The sequence below is a fragment of the Mastigoproctus giganteus genome, chromosome 7 (assembly GCF_048544385.1).
Source record: "Mastigoproctus giganteus isolate SK-2022 chromosome 7, ASM4854438v1, whole genome shotgun sequence".
Classification (NCBI taxonomy): domain Eukaryota; kingdom Metazoa; phylum Arthropoda; class Arachnida; order Uropygi; family Thelyphonidae; genus Mastigoproctus; species Mastigoproctus giganteus.
Genome location: NC_143581.1, coordinates 3,361,601 through 3,380,971, shown reverse-complemented (window position 1 = coordinate 3,380,971; position 19,371 = coordinate 3,361,601). Strand labels below are relative to the sequence as shown.

At 40.1% G+C, this 19,371-nt stretch overlaps 1 protein-coding gene across 1 annotated transcript in view; it reads right to left on the bottom strand.

Moving 5' to 3' along the window:
- Positions 1–3,015: 3,015 nt before the first annotated feature.
- LOC150082438 (T-box transcription factor TBX20-like) overlaps positions 3,016–19,371 on the bottom strand; it is a 104,827-nt gene continuing 88,471 nt past the window's right edge. The window contains exons 5-7 of the mRNA XM_090378610.1: positions 17,072–17,148; positions 11,004–11,113; positions 3,016–3,802 (exon numbers count right to left, since the gene is read on the bottom strand). Coding sequence (XP_090234736.1) covers positions 3,276–3,802; positions 11,004–11,113; positions 17,072–17,148 — 714 coding nt within the window. The 3' untranslated portion in view covers positions 3,016–3,275. The remainder of the gene's footprint in view (positions 3,803–11,003; positions 11,114–17,071; positions 17,149–19,371) is intronic.

The following is a 19,371-nucleotide window of genomic DNA, read 5'->3' as shown; positions in this document are numbered from 1 at the left end:
CTATTTACTAGGGCTCCCCCTTTTGTTCGAATTACAGGCCTTGCACGTTGTGGCATGGATTCCACATGGATTTGAGGAATTCTAGATCCTGATTTCGCCATTCTTCCATCAGAATATTTGTTATCTGCTGCGTTGTGGTCGGTAGAGGACTGTGAAGGTGAACTGCCCTTTCCAGCATATCCCAGACAGTCATAATTGGATTCAGATCTGGAGAATAACCGGAGATGACAGACTTTGAAAGTCTTGGAAATGTTCCTCGAACCATTCAGATGCAATTTTTTCATGAAATGGGGGGAGAATAGTTGCATTTTCCTGAAAAAAATCCATCTCAATCCAGGTAAAAAGGAAGCACTGCTAGGTGAAGCATAGAAACATAGCGTATAGCACACACTACCAAATATCAGATTCTTCAACTCCCACCACATAGTTTAGTTGAAAATGATTCCTTCTTTGCCTAAATTGAATTTTTCTGACATTTTCTGCTTAGTGGACCTTACATTTTGACACACAATCCGGTTTAAATTAGAACAGTTCTTAGGGTTACGTATGATATGAAAACCGACATTTGCATATCATACGTTTCTTTGCATGTCATATTATGACATTTGCATATCATACGTCTGTTGACGCCGATTGGAAAAGGTTTGTAATTTTTTGGTCAGTGACTGTAACTCCTTCTTGCAAAAGGGCTCACCAGGACCAAGTGTGAATAAAACTTCATATTTATCCAATAAGTGATCCGAATGACATCACATAAGGGGGGAGCTGAACAATGTACGTCAATTTGGGAATATTGATATATGGAAATGTGGGTCATTGGAAGATTGAGGTTGGCGTGGAGAAATAGAGGACTGTACGGGCCGAAATTTTAGAATTTTGCCTAGCCCAGTCGAAGATAGTTCCATTCGACTCTTACTCGAGTTGAAGCACGAAACCAGGCCCTGCATCAGAACTGTATCATGTGATTAATCAAATTATTTATAACTTCTAAGGTTTGTTCTAAAGAGTCATAACTGTTCCTCTTCTCTTTTTTACGCATGCATTAAGGATCTAACGTTTAAATGAAACGAATTCCACTTTTGTGGTAAAGATTGCGAAAAAGGCCCATAAAAATTCCTCACTTCATCGATAGGATTCGAACTCGGGCCTTTTCCACGGTGTGGAGAGGACTGTGATCTTACCTCATTGGTAGCACAGTTGGTTCGATGACGGAAGGAATTTTTATGGACTTTTTTCACAACGCGGCTGAGTTAGTCGTTCTCAGACGAGGGCAACTTGGTTTTTTCTCCCGGAAACTTCGGGTTTTTCGTCCAGCAAACAGAAAATCGACCTCAGAACAATTTATAGACAATATACACGGAGCAATATGGCCTTAGTCGCTGATGCTCCAAAAGCTCTACAACAACTAGTATACATCAATTTGCTAGAATTTTGTTGAATTATTCCACATACCACGAAACCTCTGCGTCAGCTTGTCTGATGTCCAAGTGTTATCCTCGACTGCAACACAAACAGCGCGAGATAACTTTATGTTATTTGTTTTTTCTATCATGAGCTACGTGTTAATAGAAATTACTTTTTCTTTGGATTAAAAAATCACTCGATTAAGCCTGAAATACTTCTTATAACATTTATTAAAATTTTAACCCAACTGTTACCCGATTGTCTGCCCGACCGAGCCGCATTATGATTTATGATACTAGGCCCAAACTTGGGCGAAGCCCGGGCCCGTGAAGACTTCTATGGAGAAACTTATCCATATGTCAGTGTTTTATTGACAAATAAATTGAAAAGATATTGATAATGTACTTCAATCTGACGTTTCGTGTATGTGGCGAGTATAATCTTCCTCAGAGAACGATTACAGATTCGGTAAAAAAAATATAATAAATAAATAAATATAGCCTTTATTTTGTTAAACGGTTTTCTAATATCAGCAAACTTTATACACCAGTTCCCATTTCATCTAGTTAATTACCAAAGGGTTGGAACCCCTAATCGACAATTGGCAGCTTAGCATTTCGGATTTTTGTTTTAATCTTACCAGTTGGAACGTTTTAAGCGTCAACCTAGGCGAAATACACCGAAAGTAATTGCAAATGGGGTTTCTTGTGATGAAAACCTGTGATTTTCATCCCGCTAAACTTAGCCATAGAATACAGTGTACAGACGTACTTCTTAGTCTTAATTGCCTTTAGCGCTTGTTCTAAACCAACGTTTCTCAAACTATGGACCATTGATTGACTCCTGAAGGTCCATAAAGATGCGTCAGGAGATTTGCGAATAATGTCCGAGATTTCCGATGATATTTATGTCCAAATAATGTCTGTATCAACATCTAAACTGAAAAAGTTTAGTATATTGTGAAGCTTGGGGGGGAGTGCGAAAACGTCTTCGTTGAAAAGGGTCCTTATGTCACTAAAGTTTGAGAACCGCTGCTTAAACAGTTCCCCTTGTTGCCGAGAGAAGGGGAACTGTTTAGAATAAACGGGTATTTTACTATAAGTGATGACAGAACTTTATGCTTTTTTTGTAATAAATATTTTATAATAAAACGACATTTCTGTTCTCCTTACATTTAAGATTGGTTTATCTGTTATTAGAAGTATCATTTGTTTCTGTTTCTAATGAAATATCTGCCGTACTTAACTAGAAAGAAACACACAGCGACACCTGACGAGGACATATGTATTTATAATTCTTAGGATGATTACACATTTTCAAACCATCACAGGCTGTACACAGAAGGAGATAATGTACACTTTTTTATGCCCTTCCTTCCTTACATCAGAACCTCTTAGCTAAAGTGGAATACTTCTTCTTGGGGAAATAATCTCAAAGGAACTGAGATTCGTCTTTCAACGAAGTGTGGGAAACATGCACGCACGCACGCATATACACACACACACACGCACACACACACACACATACTCACACGCGAAGAATAATAATAACACACAGTAATAACATCACCGGAGTCTTGGAATGTGATCAAGGAACTTTAGAATCGTGGCCTGAGAGATATTCCACACTGCCCTTTGGTGTTCAGTCCTTCGTGGTCGCAAGACAGTTGTTAGTCTTCCTGCTTTGCAAACTATCTTCTCTAGTCTAATTGGTCGTTTGTCTAAGTGTGAAAATGGCGTCAATTCTGAGCTGTGCACGTGAATTCGTGTTAGTTTGTGTAAGAGAAAACTTTCTGCAGACTCTTCAGTCCGGTGCTGCAGGATTTTGATTTGTCCTTTGCTCACAACCAGAAATCCGTGAACTCCGACAAATCACACTTGAGGGACCATGCTATCACAGTTGGGGTCTATAGAGCTTTTCGATGTCGAAGGCTGTAAGAGTCGAGGATGAAAATAGGGGTGAAATCGTAATCCGGGATACAGTCCAGAAAGGTGGAGTCTTGAAGTGTACAAGCTGGAGGCAGAAGCAGGAAGGGGACTGCTGGCGGCAGACACAGCCGCCAAGGATGTAAAAGGTAGGGCGGCACCTCTCTGGGTCGATGCAGCCGCTGCGGCAGCGGCAGCTGCAAGGGCACTATTACCAACCGAATCGGTGGCGGTATTGGTCACTGGAACTCCGTTGGTTGCTCCCGAACTGCTGCTTACCATGGATACCGGCGGGAAAAATGTCCTTGGCAGTCCGAAGTAGAGGCCAGCAAAGTTCGCGGCAGTCTGTTGAGGATTGGTCATTAGAGAGGACAGCTCGGCGACACTGAGCGGAACGCCAGGAAACTTCCAAGGAGATCCAGCTTGGCTGGCCATTAACAGGAGGTCGCTGCTGGTGGGAACCCGAGCCAAAGCTGCAAGAAGAAAAGGTAAAACAGTTACTTAAAATCAGTAATTTCAATTTTTGCCCCTCCAGACTTATTTATTTAGCACTTCACTACAAAAATATCAAATACATTACATGAGTAAATATAGATCTTTTGGGCTGTAGCTTTCATTTTTTGGGATTAAAACCGTAAAACTTCACTGGAAGAAACTTTCACTTCCTCTTCACTGCATTCCCAAGGAAAAAGATCCCTGAAGCGTAGTTCCACGAGAATAAAGCTCGAAATTTTGTAAACGAGTGAAACCACGGGACACCACCGAGGACAAATTCAACAAATACTGTGATTTTTTGCTTTATATAAACACGGTATTTGTAATTCCTTTTTGAATGGATCCTTCAGTACAGGGTCTCAGGGGGCAGTAGCTACCACTACGCAGCATTAATTTATGGTATTGCATGACCATTGCACAACCACAGAGTTTCATAAATCTTCATAATTCTAAACAGTCACTCATTTCCATGTTTGAATTTTAAAAAATACGTTTTTTTTTTATCTCTTTCGTTTGTGATTGAACAAAAAGAAAGCGATAATGGTGAATATTGAAATACCGAACTAATATTTAGGAAATTCAAAGTTATAACTCATAGATGGACTCAGAGAAATTGTTAGAAAGTTGCAGGACTATCTTGTTCATTCACATGTTTTTGCTGCTAGTAGGGTTTAAACTGCGAAGGTCTAATTGCTCACAGCAGAACAAATTTTGCCTTTATAACGAGTTGTCGTGGTATTGCACTATTTTTTGCCTGTACGCAGATAAAACAGTAGTAAAGTTGTTTAATGTGGGTAGCCGTGTAGTATATGATATGCGTTATAAATAAATTAATTTTTAGTTTATACTTCGGGATGGCTACTCAGGGTCAGGGAAGTTTGCAAGTTACGGTCACGGTCAACTGCAACGCGTGTATTATTAACCCTGGAATTTGATCGCTCAGCAACGGAGGCCGATATGCAAATATCAGTTGTGACATGGTATGACCACAAGTTCCTTGGTATCAGATAAATACTGTACGCTTTCCTGGGGTTTCTTAGTCGATCAAGTCACGATCTTTCTGGTTTTCAGAAAGAACTTATCGCTGGAGCACATCTAGCAGGAACCACAATTGAGAAAACGAAGGCAATGGCTGGCGTGTCGAAAGCAATCCTTTACAAAGTACACAATGAGTGGAAGGCGGAAGGAGAATGCAGATCTAAAAGGAAGAAATGCGGCAGAGGGTCGGCGTTCCAAGAATGCGACCGTATGAATCTAAAGCGAATTGTTCATCTCAATAGATGGTCCAGTGTGCAACAAATGATTGAACTTTTCAATTTAGGCAAAGAAAGACTCATTTCAAACCGGGCTATGTGGCGGAAATTGAAAATTGAACAATCTGGAATTTGGTATTTTTTAAAGAAAAAGTGGAAAAGCCACTTTTGCTTTAAAAATTCTAAATATTCGACAGCAGTGTTGCGTCGCCAACGCCAAGGGACTGTGGAACAATGAAAAAGATCATGTGGTCTGATGTGTCTCGATTTACATGTTTTGCACCAATGGGTTACTCGTGAAGCCATGGTATATTATGTTGGTACGGACTAGGTCCGCTCATACTGTGTTACCTCGATGAATATCTTTCTGTCATATCGGACCAACCGGATTGCGATAGATTCTTTCAAGACGACAACCCAACTGTCCACCGCTCAAAAACTGCATCTGAATGGTTCGAGAAACATTTCCAGATTTCCAACATCTGCACTGGCCTACTAATTCTCCTGATGAATCCAATTAAGAATGTCTGGGATACGTTGGAAAGAGCAGTTCGACTTGACAATTCTCTACGACTACAGTACAGCAATTGATAAACATCCTGATGAACGAATGGTCAAATCTAGAGCTAGACTCTCTCAGAGACGAAATGGAATCTATGCCATGATGTGTGCGGGCTATAAATCGGGCAGAAGGTGGCCATACTAGATGGGACAGTGAAAAAAGGTTTCTAATGTTTGGACAGTGTGAAATTGTGAATTGTATTTAGTGATCTGCAAATTAATTAATTCTCTTTAAAAAACAGGCCCCCAAATCATTTCGGGTTGCATTATGTAAATAAAAATATATTAATGCATAAATAAATAAATAAAAATATATTAATACATAAACTCAGTAATGGAAGTTTACAGAAAAAATTTAGTAAACCAAATATGCAACATAGTGGTTTATTCGATTGACGTGAGATAAGCTTGTTCTCAGTTGAAGACCAGTTTGAAAGTATAATACTTGTTTAGTTCACGAGGAAGGTTAAAATGTACGCGTGCACCTGTATCTATGTAAATTCTGACAACTAGGGCTTTTTGATTTTTAAATTTTTTTATTTTAAATCCAAACCAGAATGTATCAAAGTTGATCCAATAACCAAATAATATTTAACCAATGGCCATCCTGTGCTCGAAAACAGCACGTTTTGCTAGAGAGGCCCTGGCATTTGTGCAGGACAACAGAAAGGTCAGTAAATTAATACCCAGTGCTATACTGTATTGGCAACCAAAGACAGAATATAGGGGGAACAGCACGTATAGTGTTGGGGAATTTTCATGCCACATTGGGCCCCTTGATACCGCTAAAGCAATCTTTGAATGACACAGTTTATCAGACCAGGCGCAACCCTTTATGGTTGTAGTGCGTCCATCTGCGAATTCGTTCCTCTAACAGGATAATAGGCCACGTCACTGGTAGAATTGTACAACACTGGTTACAGGCATGAGAGTGAATTCAGTTCACTGCGGTGGCCTCTCCACTTAGCTGATTTCAATCCATTTGATCATGTGTGCAATGAGGTGGAACGAGCTGTTTAGAGTACAGATCTGTAACCATTCAATTCTCAGCAACTGTGGGAAGAATTTGAGCGAATATGGACCAGCATTCCTGTGGCACGCTTTCGACACCTCGTCGAGTTCATTCCACGGTGAACCAGGCTGTTCTGAGGGCTACAGTCAGGATCTACTCCGTTAGTTAGACGTACCTAATAAAATGAATAGTCAGACTAAAGTGCCTCGGTTACAAATAATAAACACACAATCTGTATTGCATCTGCAATACAGATTGTATGTGCGAAGTATAAATTACATTTGTCAAGTACAGTCTCTGTCCCTGATGAATGTCCATGTATAAATGGAGAGACTGTCGGATTTCGGTGACTGGGGTTTTCTGTTTATTCCCATATAAAGAGTTACGTGTGCTCCTTGCTGCTCGGCAAAGGCGTATTCTAGTTTTGAAACTAGACCAGTAACCACTGTATCACCTCATGAACTCTCTTTGGAGACATTTAGGTAGACCCTTAAATAGTGTTTATTTCAATATCAGGCCATTCTGAAAAGTTGAGCACGTAATTCATGCGAGTTTCGTGGATTCTGTTGTGTTTTCATTTTCCATTCTAGATAGTGCCATACGTTCTTTATAGAATTTAAACCTAATGACGTGGCTGGCCAGTTTGAATGCTCTACCATTCCTCGTGTGTGCTACTTTGAAATAGTAGAGATAGAGACCTTGTGAACCTGTATCCTGCCATCAGTTGTTAAAGATCCTTTTCATCAAAGAATTTCTCCACGTTCTTCCATCTACCCACGTAGTCGCGTATGCTGATGATATCTCCATTCTTTTCGCAGATAAAGACGCTAACCAGCTCTAACTCAAAATCTCCGACTTGCTCTCCATAATGCACACTTAGCTTCTTAAAAATCAACCCATTCTTAATCCCGAAAAATCCAAATATATGGTCTTCAGAACTAAAAACAAATTGCTAAATATCGACTCCAGATATGTATAAAGAAACGCATCTCCAGAAGAATGAAAAACATCAGGATATTTTTCATTCTTCTGGAGATGCGTTTGTCTTTGGTAAATTTCTAGGAATATGGTTTGATAGCAAACTAATCTGGGATAAGAAAATAATAGCCATACGCAACAGGACACTTTTCAGCCTGGCCTTTCGATCCTTAAATTAGCCAGCTCACCTATCTTAGGCCTTTCCTTTCCTTACGTTCAATCTTAGGCCTTTCCTGGAATGCGTCAGTGAGTACTAGATAGAAAGAAGTGGGATTCCTCAACAGCTACCTCAGCTTTACAAAGCTGAGGGTGTCGTTGTCTACAACGCTCTGAAAAAATCACACTTCTCTCCTGTTTCATAATAGAAGAAGAAGAAATAAGCCACCTAAGAAAGCAAATTCACTACTAATTTATTAGTAGTATATCTTCCTGTTTGCCCTCGTGGGTAGCACAGGTCGTAGAATCGCTGTCCTCCCCACACTGGGTGGAAAGACCTGTGTTTGAGTCCCGTCGATGACATGAGGAATTTTATGGGCCTTTTTCATCAAAGAATTTCGATGGAAGCATGTTTTTTTCTCCCGGAAACTCGGGTTTTTCATCCAGCAAAAAGAAAATCAACCACACGTGGTATATACGGAGCAATATGGCCTTAGTCGCTAATGCTCCTGGAACCCTACAACAACAACCTAACATTTTACTGTTACTTCCCATCATGAGTAACAAATAAACATATTAATACAAGAGTATCAAAAAATGTCCATCAAATGTCTCGAAAAAGAGACACAACCCGATCATCCAGAATGTCTTTAAATAAATAAATATATTCCGTTCGTGGTGAAGTTAGCCAATGATTCTGTTGACCAATCCGTAGTTGTAAGATTTGAATTTTACGATACTGGCGTTCCTGCTTTTCGAAAGTTCCTGGCGTATTAACCGCTAATCAAATAACGCCAACTGAATTGGTTGCTGCACTCTCTACTATTACTGGGAAGGATTTTGAAATATTTATATGAGAAGAGCGTGGTGCTCTTTTCGAGTTCATAAAAAATATATTCAGAACGCCTTATCATTTCGTGCGCGTATTGAATAAATATGCATATGTAAAAGGTGGCAAATGAGCGCACCACAATTACCACTGAACGCTGTACTTGGCGTCACGGTCTTGGTCATTATAATTTATCGGGCAACATATTTAAATCTTCATTAAATGACATCGAAGATTCATCACCCACTTTATAAACGACTCTGGTATTTTTCTTCGCGCAGCGTATATTTATAAAGGCAGGTAATTAGCACGTTTGCAAACTACAACTTAATTAACCCTTTCGCACGATGGAGCGCTCGACAATTGGACATTTGTATTCAAGGTAGGTTTGGAGTAGCGAATGCATTTTGGCGAGAATGATAATTATGAAGTTTAGGTAAATGTCATGTATATTTTGGAATGTTCCGTGTATTTAAACTTGTGTGTGCTAAGGCTGGTTTGTTATTGATTGGGACTAACCATTAATCGATCAACGAATTTGGAATGTTTCGCTTGTAGTAATTAAGTTGGTGCGACAGAGCTAATGATAATTAACTAATTAATAATCAACTGGGAGTTTATTACTAACACGTGATGTCCTCTAGCGGCGATATTATGCACATCATCGAGAAAAGTACAGTATATGCCTCTAACTTTTTAACCGAATCAAATTCGACGTTTTATAAACTGCGAATTATTAACAAAGTGTACATTACCAGAATTGGATCTCTGAATAATTTAAAACGGTGCAGTTACCAACTACCAATCTCTTCAGAAATATTAAAATTAAATATTAATTCGCGCTTCAGTTTCGCCAGACGCTAATCTGATCCTATTATAAATACTCGGGCTCTCGATCGACCCTAATTTACTAATGCGGGTTGCCCGCTGTGTATCTTGACCCCGCCTCTCAGTCAGAACGTTGAAAACCATTTAACGTAGTGAATCAGAGATGAAAATCCGCACAGCAGTCTGTTGGAATAAAATGGACGTGTGCACAGCGTGAGCATAACCTTCCACAGTTTCTTTTGCAACTTGTGTCAACGCACACCTTTTTTCTACAAGCCGATGAATGTCTTTTGGAGAGCCATCCTCCGCAGTACAAAAATGAATAACGCTGAGTTACGTTAGCTTGGACGTGCCCATCACTGTGAACACCATATTGTCTCTTCTGATGCGCATCATTCTCCACTGAGGACAACCAACATGCCAACATATTCCCGTATAATTTTGGTGTTTCGCAGCTGCACCTCATAGTGGTCACCTGTTTCAGTTGCACTTGAAGTTCTTGCGAGGGACAGATGGTTCCTAGCCTTGGAATATCTAGTTATTAGATGTGGGGAGGAGGCAATCTTTAAAGTGATTTTGGAGGTGGTGTTTCTGCATTGTCTTTGGAGATCTCTTCTCTGCCTTAAAAGTGAGCAGCAATGCGGTGACTCCGAAAGGTATTTTCAGAGGGGTGTTGTTGTCGGATGTTACATTGCTGATATAAAAATATATTGTTAACAAAATATCCAGCACCATATCCAGTGGGAAATCTAACAACCTTGCAATAGAAATTTGGTGGTTGTGTCATGCATTGTACCGAAGGAAACTCTGGGGCATGAAGCTCTTGTCTTTTAAGAGGGTCACACCAACTTTACACCACATCTAAGACTAGAGTTTGCACCACCTTCCGATACATTCTTATCAATCAAAAGCCGCATGCGCTAAAAATCCGAGCAGCTTTTATAAACACGCCCTGAACACGTCTAAACACGATCACAATATTCAGAACACCTAGTATTATGGTCCAACCTCCAGAGATTTAAAACCTTCAAGTAGAAATTAACAAAGGGTCATCGCGAATAGATCATGGACTCTGTTGGTAGATGTATTACAGCATCTTTGCTATTGAGCAGCCTTTTGTTTCGGATCTTAAGATGGATCCGTTTCTGATTCTTTTGCTATCTGTGTCGATGATCATCCCTGTACAATCATTTTTCATTCTCTCTATATATAGAAGGCCTAACTTAACTGGGTGATCAATGCGAGATTACAGCAGTAGTACATGCGTTTCTGAGTTCACCGAGGCCACGTGATGACCCCTGAATGCAGCAATATTGCCATATTTAGAGGAGTTCATGTTATATTTAAGTTAACAGTTTCCGAAGGTCTGTCATCCAAATAACCTTAAGACGACTCACTTGCCAATCAATCGTTTGGACTCGTGATGACTCGTAAGATTAAGATATTCCCAAGCAGTCCTGTGACTGATTTCAACGAATCAGAGCTTTGATTCGTTGAAATCAGTAAACGTTTTCTGTCCATTAAAAAGCATGCAGTTTGGCCAATGTGTGCCAATTACTCACCTGCAGCTCCTGCCAAGGGATGTTGATCAATAGACAGTTCTCCGGTCACGAGAGCCCTGAATGGAGAGTGTCGGAAAGCATGTTCTCGTAGTAGCGTCTCCACGGATTCCCTGAAAAGAAATGAAAAGAAGGCGCATTTCAGTATCTGGTTGATTCTGGAAAAAACTAAAGGAAAATATCCATTACTGTATATACACTTAAAATAAAGGCTAATGATGGAGTCCCAAACACACCACCTTCTCCTCATTTTACTGTTGTAAGAGTTGTGGTCCTGGGGGCATCGTACGTTATCCCTTGTAAGTAATGTCACGTATGAAATACAGTAACGAATATACGGTATATGGGTGGCTTATGTGATTGTGCGAAAAAATATATTATAATTTTCAGATTTCTTTTGGTCCATCTTAATGAAATTTAGAATGGCTGGACAAATCTTTTTAAAAAGCCGAAATATAAAATTTCATGAAAATCTATCTACTGGGAGTCCAGTTATTACATGTGGACGGACAGACTTGGTGAAGACAATGGGAGCATTGTACACATATGTTAACGCTCCTAAAAAAAAAAAGAAATCCAAACAAAATAGAACAATGGAATTTGCACAATTTGTGGGAAAATATACCTAATTAATATAAATATAATTAATATAAATTATATAAATTATTTTTCATTAATGATAGGCACATAACTTTCAAGGTATTTTGGAACAAGATTTCTACTCTGAACAAATTACAGATTCGATTATCGATTTTTTTAGCCTGTTATTGTTTCGAAGGCCTATCCTGTGTCCTCTTGCCGAAAATTTCCTCTCGGGGTTCTTAGACATCCTCTCTCCAATATCTCAATTAAAGTAGGCCACATCTGTGTCAGACGTTTCATTTTATTTGCGTTTAAAGCGATCCATATCCATTCTGCCATAATTTTTTGTATCCACAACGCCAAGAAAAGAACTTTGTTATGTACGGTTGTCGATAGAGCGAGATCCAATTAAAAAGAACCGAGACGCGAAGAATAATCGTGGGTAGCTTCTCGCAGCACGCGCATCTCTCATTGACCGAGTCCTCTTCATCGTCACCTTCTTGAATACAAACAGACTTCCGTAGAGGATCCCCTGCCTAAGAAATCTGCCAGGGTGGCCGTCCGAATACCGGATGGACAGGGTCGTTCATCAGCTTACCTGTCACAGGGTGGTTGCGAACGTGCGAAAGCACCAGAGGGGGTAATTCCGGAGGGGAGGAGTGATCTGTCGGCTGGCATTCTGCCATTAGCACCTGGCCCGATACTTGTACCGAAATTCGGCTTTCGTTTCAGAAGGAAAGTTGTATGGGGGGTTGGGGGGCGTAGAATAGGGAGGACAGGAGGCGAATCGCTCAAGTAACACAAAGTGGATTTTGTGTGTCCTCCAGGGAAATTAATACAAACTTCGCTGACTGGTTTATAACTTCAGGAAGTAGCATTCCTTCTTCGAAATGCCGAAGCTTTTATGTGATGGAATTATTTTGATGAAAGAGAAAGATAAAGAAGAAATTTGTGTTCGTATTCCGAATTTTTAAAATATTTTTTATGAAAACCCCAAACACGAGAGGTATTAGAACCTATAGTACCGTGGATGGGTTGGAGGTTGAGAAGACAAAGGAAGATATTTGTTGACATTACATTCCAATTTCGGTAGATTGTAATTTTTGGGGAATACGTGTGAAGGAAGGGTGTTCAAGAAAACGGAAAATGAAGGGACAAATGAGGAAGAAGAAAATTTGATTTGTGAGTTTGAAGTTGGACAGTAAATGGATGTTGGCTGGTGGCAGCACGTGTTCGGACTGTTTTGAAAGAGAGAGCGGGAATTATAGAAACAAATTCAGAAGAACAGTGCCCATGGAAGTATCTGTAGAAAAGGCATGTAGCAGATAAACAGTACGTCTAGGAGACAGCGAGCGGAGAGACTCTGTTAGAGAGGAGTCATTAATTAACCGAACTGCCCTCTTCTGAATGGAACCTAGAAGCATGCGAGAGAGAGAGAGTTTATGTGGGCATTACTCCAGATGCGGGAACAATGTTCACTGTTTGGGCGGATTTGAGATTTGTACAGGATGAGTAGCTGTTTAGAAGAAGACTAATGCCGAGAGGGAAAGAGAAAACCCAGTTTTTTAGGTGCAGAGGAGGCAAATATTTGTGATGTGTTTATGCCAAGAGGGATTAGAAGTCAGGGTATTCCCTATAATAGGGATATGCGATATTGGCTAGAAATCAGAGTGTTGTTGAAGATAAGCATAGGTGCAGAAGAATCCTTTTTTTGTGACTGAGTTTTAGAAGGATTGAAATTAACTAAGTTGTCTTTGCCCCACTGGAGAATTACCTGGAGATCGGCTTTCAAGGAATTGGTGGTGGATATTTGAGAGGTTGAAGCTGCTTGTGCAGGGAAAGGTTTCTCAAATTGAAAGGTGGAATGCCATGTGCTATCGTCAGCAAAACCATCGATAGGATTTCCTGTCAATGGAAGAAGGTCATTAATACACAAGAGGAAAATAATGGGGGAAAGAACTGAACCCTTCGGAACACCACCATTATGGAGAAGTGAGAAGACAGAGCGCCATCTACCATCAAGCATATTGAGTGTCCAGAGAGAAAAACTGGATACCCAATCACAAAAAACAGTTGGCAAACTATCAGATGGAAGCTTGTTTGGAACACCTTTATGCCAAACACGATCAAAAGTTTTTGAAATGTGTGAGTAGGGAACTATGAGAATTATTCCAGAGGGAACTCGACCCCTCTATTTGTTTAGTTAATCGATTTAATTTATGTTTACAATCCGCCCCAAAATAAGGCCAGTAGACTAGGAGGGCTTTGGGCTAAGAATTATAAAAAAAAAGAAGAAAATTAAATAATCAATTTAATCTTTTCACCTCTAGTAATCACCACAAAAGGAGCTACCTGAATGCGGACAAGGAAGCTCTTTCCCTCATTTTCTCCAACCTTAATTCTTGTACCGTTCTCCTAGAATGCAGGGCTTGCCCTGTTAGAAGGGTAAAACGAAGCTTAAAGTTTTGCACAATCGCTTCACCTAAGTCCTAGTGCCGATTTTAGACGAGACAACCTTTCTCATATTACTATGCGTTTTAAAAGGATTTCGATTGGTTCTTCAGTCCATAAGAAACAGATAACTCAATGTACTGTACATCTTTTGTGCACGTACTACGCGAGTGGCAATGTATAATATGTCGCTGCACCACATCTGAGAGGAATTATATCGGATCAGTTTATCTAATTTGTCCCATAACCAGAAACGTTCAAAATTACGTTTCATCCACTTTATTTTGAGAAGCGACAGTTTTAAAAAAAATTAAATAAAGTAGGGTTTACTGCGCGTGCATTGCCAAAACTTTAATACCGGTTTTATTCTTAAAGGTTTCGAACGAAAGGTGAGCTGCTGTCTCGAGGATATTTTGAAATGAGTGGCGTGCATATTGACTTGACAGTCGGATATAAATGGAGTATCGAAAGATGCGCGGAGGTAGATTCACCCCGTGCATCCTGAATCTGTTTCGTGAGGTGTCCGAGCAAGGACACTTCAATGTGACTGAAGCAATTAATATTGCCTTCCTTTTCTTTTAATTTCTTTATTTAGACGCAAGACAGACTTCTTGACCTTCCCAACTACGTGATCTAAAATACCCCCCTTTGTGTGGTATCTTAAAGTAATTCGTCACTCCGAACCCCCCTGGTGGTAAGTATGTTAACAAGTGAGAAATCCCCCCGGTTGAACCCTAATGAACTACCGGCAGTAACGAGCCTGTCCTGTCGAGTCTTGTTAGGGATCTTGGTGGTGCTAACGAACGCCAAACGAAACGCGATGTGGGTGTTCAGCAATATCCTTGGACGAAAGCATAAGGAACACACTCCAGGAATTTCTACGCCTTTTTCCGTTTACGTTTACTGTACAGTGGGGTCTGTCAATGCTCGTGGACACCCGATACAAAAATACACTGATTAAAAAAAGCCACGGAGTCTCAATTTCTGTGAACCCTTCCAAGGTCAGTTTTCTTATGAAAAATAGCACGGGGGAAAAATCCTGCGTCCACTGAAGTATCAAACTGGACTCGCTTAAATAGGACACAATAATTTTGCCCTTTTCGAACCATATTTTGTTTCTGGTAATGTCCTTATACACCTTGGAGACAGCGCAATAATTACAAGAATCTAGCGTGACCTTTATAAAATGTCAGCTGACTTCCTGTTAGGAGCGAAATCGTATGTTGTGTTAAGTGCATTGATAAAGAAGTACCAGAGGGCACTCTGAATTCTGCACACCTTGATAATGATGTGATAAAATTAGAAATCTAAAAGCGCCGAAACTTCCTACCAGTTTGTTGAGGAAAATAGTTTATTGGGGAAATCATAAAATCGCTTAGAAGCAGGAAAAAGGTAGAAGTGCCTCCTGTTTCTCCCCTTTCCATTAATTTAGAGCTGTCACTGGGATATTTTTATTGCCCAAGCCAAAGCCATCAACTGAAAAACAAGTTAAGTATCACATCATGCCTCAATACAAGGCCCCGAAATAACTCCAAGAATGTTCTTTTTTATTTTTATATTAACATCGCGTTGTAAATTATAAGAATAGTAAACAGCGTCCAATTTCAGTTTAACCCTATCAGAATGCAAACTTATTTTCTTTAAAACTTTCAGAATTCGAGGAAGTGTCAATGGAATCAATTCGAGGAAATATTGTAAAGACCTGGACAGTTTTGATACGTTTTGTGGTTCTTTCCTCGTGAGCCACTGTTTATAAACTTCACCCAGTTTATGAACAATAGCTGAAAGAAAACTTGAGTGGAGTTCTTTTAGCTGAAAGGACAGCGAGATCTTTGGAATCAGTGTCAAAAACTGAAGGCTTTGAGCCTCCCTTTTCCTGTCAGTAGAAAGTAGTTCCTTGTAATTCTGAGATAAAAGGGACTACATTGAGACACATGTAAGTGTTGGCAGATTTTGTGGTTGGCGTTATTTGCTATTGGTCATCTCAATTGATGACACCGAGGATGAGGACTTTGAAATGAGCTGACAATTATTGATAACCTGGAGTTAATTTAACCTTCATTTTTTGATTTTGGAATTTTTCAGTTAAATGCGTGTATTTTTGTATCGCCATGTGCAGAGTCTTTCTAACCCTTGCTGGAGTAGGAGATGAGGTGTAAACGATCTTTTCAAATAAAGGAGGAACCTCCCCTGGGCTACCCTAGCATTATCTGTTTCCAGCGACTTTGGATATTACTAACATAAAACTGTTTTCCGTTTATTCTTTATGTGACCTTAACTATAAACAAGCTAATGTACACAGTGCGTTACATTTCAAGATTTTGATTTCTTAACATCGAGAGTCGAGTTATTACATGCGAACAGACTGGCAGACATGGTGAAGGCAAATAGGGCGCTTTACGTGTATATTCTAATGAGCCTGAAAACCGCTATATGCTTGAGAATATCTTGTACATTTGTTTCTCCATAATGGTTCCCATTTTGTGCTGCATAACAAGAAAAACAAGAAAGTTTTTATCTTGTTTACAGCCAGCAATGAGCTGCAGACGTGTCATCGCTAGATTCAAAACGTCGTTGTGGGCAGAGCATCCTTGAAAGGTTTGAACAAACAAAATTCGGTTAGAGATGGATCAAAAAGTTTGCATACCATTCTCAGCTGATTATCTGCGAATTTTTTAGGCCTGGAGTTCACAAGGATTCTTGTGAGATTCTAAGATTAGTTTACCCTGGTTAAAAGAGGATGTATTTCTGTAGGCTTCCATTTCAGGACTATCTCATAATCATAAGGACCGGATAATCTGTTTTGTTCCTTTCATATTATTAATCATCGGAAGAATTATTTTGCGCTGTATCGGGGATTCAAAACAATTTCATTGACTACCAGGAGTCTTTTTTCTTTTCTTTTTTTAAACTAGTGTATTATATCGGTCTTATCGTCGATTGTCTTTCGTTTTTGATTTTTTAGGACATCTTTTTATGTCTTATTTTATTTATTTATTTATTTTTCTATAAGCATCAAAGAACTTTCGCTTACTTACCTTTCCAAATCTGTAAGTCGAGAGGAATCACGGAAGCCTTTGGCGAAGGGGTTGCTGTCGATCTTTAGCTTCGTTATCTGCAAGGATTTCATGTTTCGTTAGAAATACTTTCAATTCCAAAATCGAAATAAGTGAAAAACAGTACTGGTATTAATTATTCGCCATAACCATTTGGGGCGAAGAACTGTATGCTAAGAATTCATAATAAACAGTAGATTAAAGAATGATCTCTTTTAGAGCTGCGTTCGTAGCTCGGTTTGCATTTTTTTATGAGCTGATTCTTTATTTTTTGCATACACTGCACTTGTAGATACACTTGCTGCATGGTGACAAAATGTCGCTAGGGGAATGCATCCAACCATTAGTAAACTTAATGCGATCATCATTAGATTCAGAGATTATTCCCTTGGACTTAAGAAGTGCCAGTGTCCCCAATTCACCACAGAGGGCAGTCATAAATGGGTGTTCTTCAGAGTGGAGGTGGAGTAAGTAGTGGAGTCCCTCAGTGTTAGTTTGGCTATTAAATGCAAATGTAAATATGCAACCTTATCGGAATTTTTAAAGTAGAGAAAAGGAAGTCGTTATCCTTCTCTATAAGTAGCAGCTAAAGAAAGATATAGAACTTCTGGAGAAAGTACAAATAAGGAACTAGAGCGGTGAAGAAGCTATGTATTGTCTCTACGAAGAACGTTTTAGGAGATGTTTTGGCTGGGCACTTTTTGGCCCTGGAAATGACACGAGACTTTTTTCGTTTTGGAAGATGCAGGATAAGTTCGCTTCTTGGTGCCAAAGAGCCTCTATAAGAATCTACCAGCAATAGACCTCGCAGAGAGCACCCACATGGAACTCCACAAAGCCACGATCCGGAATACCTGTTAGACAGTAAGAGAGCTTCAACAGTAACAACAATAATAGTTACGGGGCACAAGCAACCAACTACCTCATGCGCTTGGTACCATTATTCGTCACGGGGTGGTAAAAATCTCATAAAGGAGAAGAAGTTTTAAAAAAAAAATTCTTACTTTCTGACCACCCAGGAAGGAAAAAAAAAGCCAACGCATGAAGTGGAGCAGAGAAATGAATACGTTCATCATGGGAGCATTCCTCGAAGTAACGAAGCTTGTCACCGATATGACACTACAGCACAAAACTACACACCAAGTGGTTTGGAAAGGTTCCCGACTGTTCTGGTCACCGAACAGAGAATAGCAGACCAGAGACGGACCATCGTCACGAAGAACCTAATAGCTCCTGCAATTTTAGAAAAATTGAAGTAGGATGTGAGCCACCAACTTCGTACAAAGAACAATGAATATGGACACAACCGAACCAGAACTGGAGGAGGAACAGCAAGCACTTGACTACAGTCCGGATAGCAACCGAAGTGGAAACAGATAAGGTAATGATATTCAGAATAGAAGAAGAGTGTAAGAAGGCGCTAGCATAATTCGAGAGAATGGACCGCATAAAGACCCACACCATACCGAAGCAGGGACCTAATAGGATCCTGTGGCAAATCAGAGACAACCTCAATCGGCGAACAATACTGGATTATCTCAACAACAACGAAGTAACAGTAGATGCCATCCGCACAGCCGTTTATTGTGCCGCTGTAGCAGCCACCACGATGAACGAAAGGGAAAACAAAAAACAACATAACACAAAACGCAGAGACAAGGAAACCACCAGGCTGAGAAAAAAAGGCTGCAGCAGAAGAGAGATGAGCTAAGAATGAAGATAGGCCAGCTGAACCCAATGTAAATAAGAAGCTGATCAGAATGAAACACAACATCCATAGCAAACACGAAACCTATAATCAGAGGATCCAAGAATACCTGAACACCTTCAAGCAGCACCTTGCACTCGGTTAGAGACTTCACCGATATAGGGAGAGTGCCCAGAGGAAAACATACAATCTTATATTTGATGAAAATCGGAGAGCCTTCTAGAGGAATATTGGACAAGAGGTGAAGGAGGGCAATGAACCCCCAACCTAAGGCACTCGAGAAGTTCTGAGGTAGCCTTTGGAACAGCGAAGTCAATCAAAACGGCCATTGCGCCTCCCAACTCCTGAATAGATCCAGAACGGAAGAGAATCAAGAACGTACAAGAGAAGACAGATCGGGTGATTCAAGAAGAGGAGAACAATAGTCCATCAAGAATTTCCACACCTGGCAAACCCCAGAAATAGATAACATTCACAACTACTGGTACAAGAAGTTCAGCTGCACACGCAAGCACATAGGGGAGCAGCTGACCCAGATGATAAGGCACCCTGACACAATCCCATACTCTGGCTC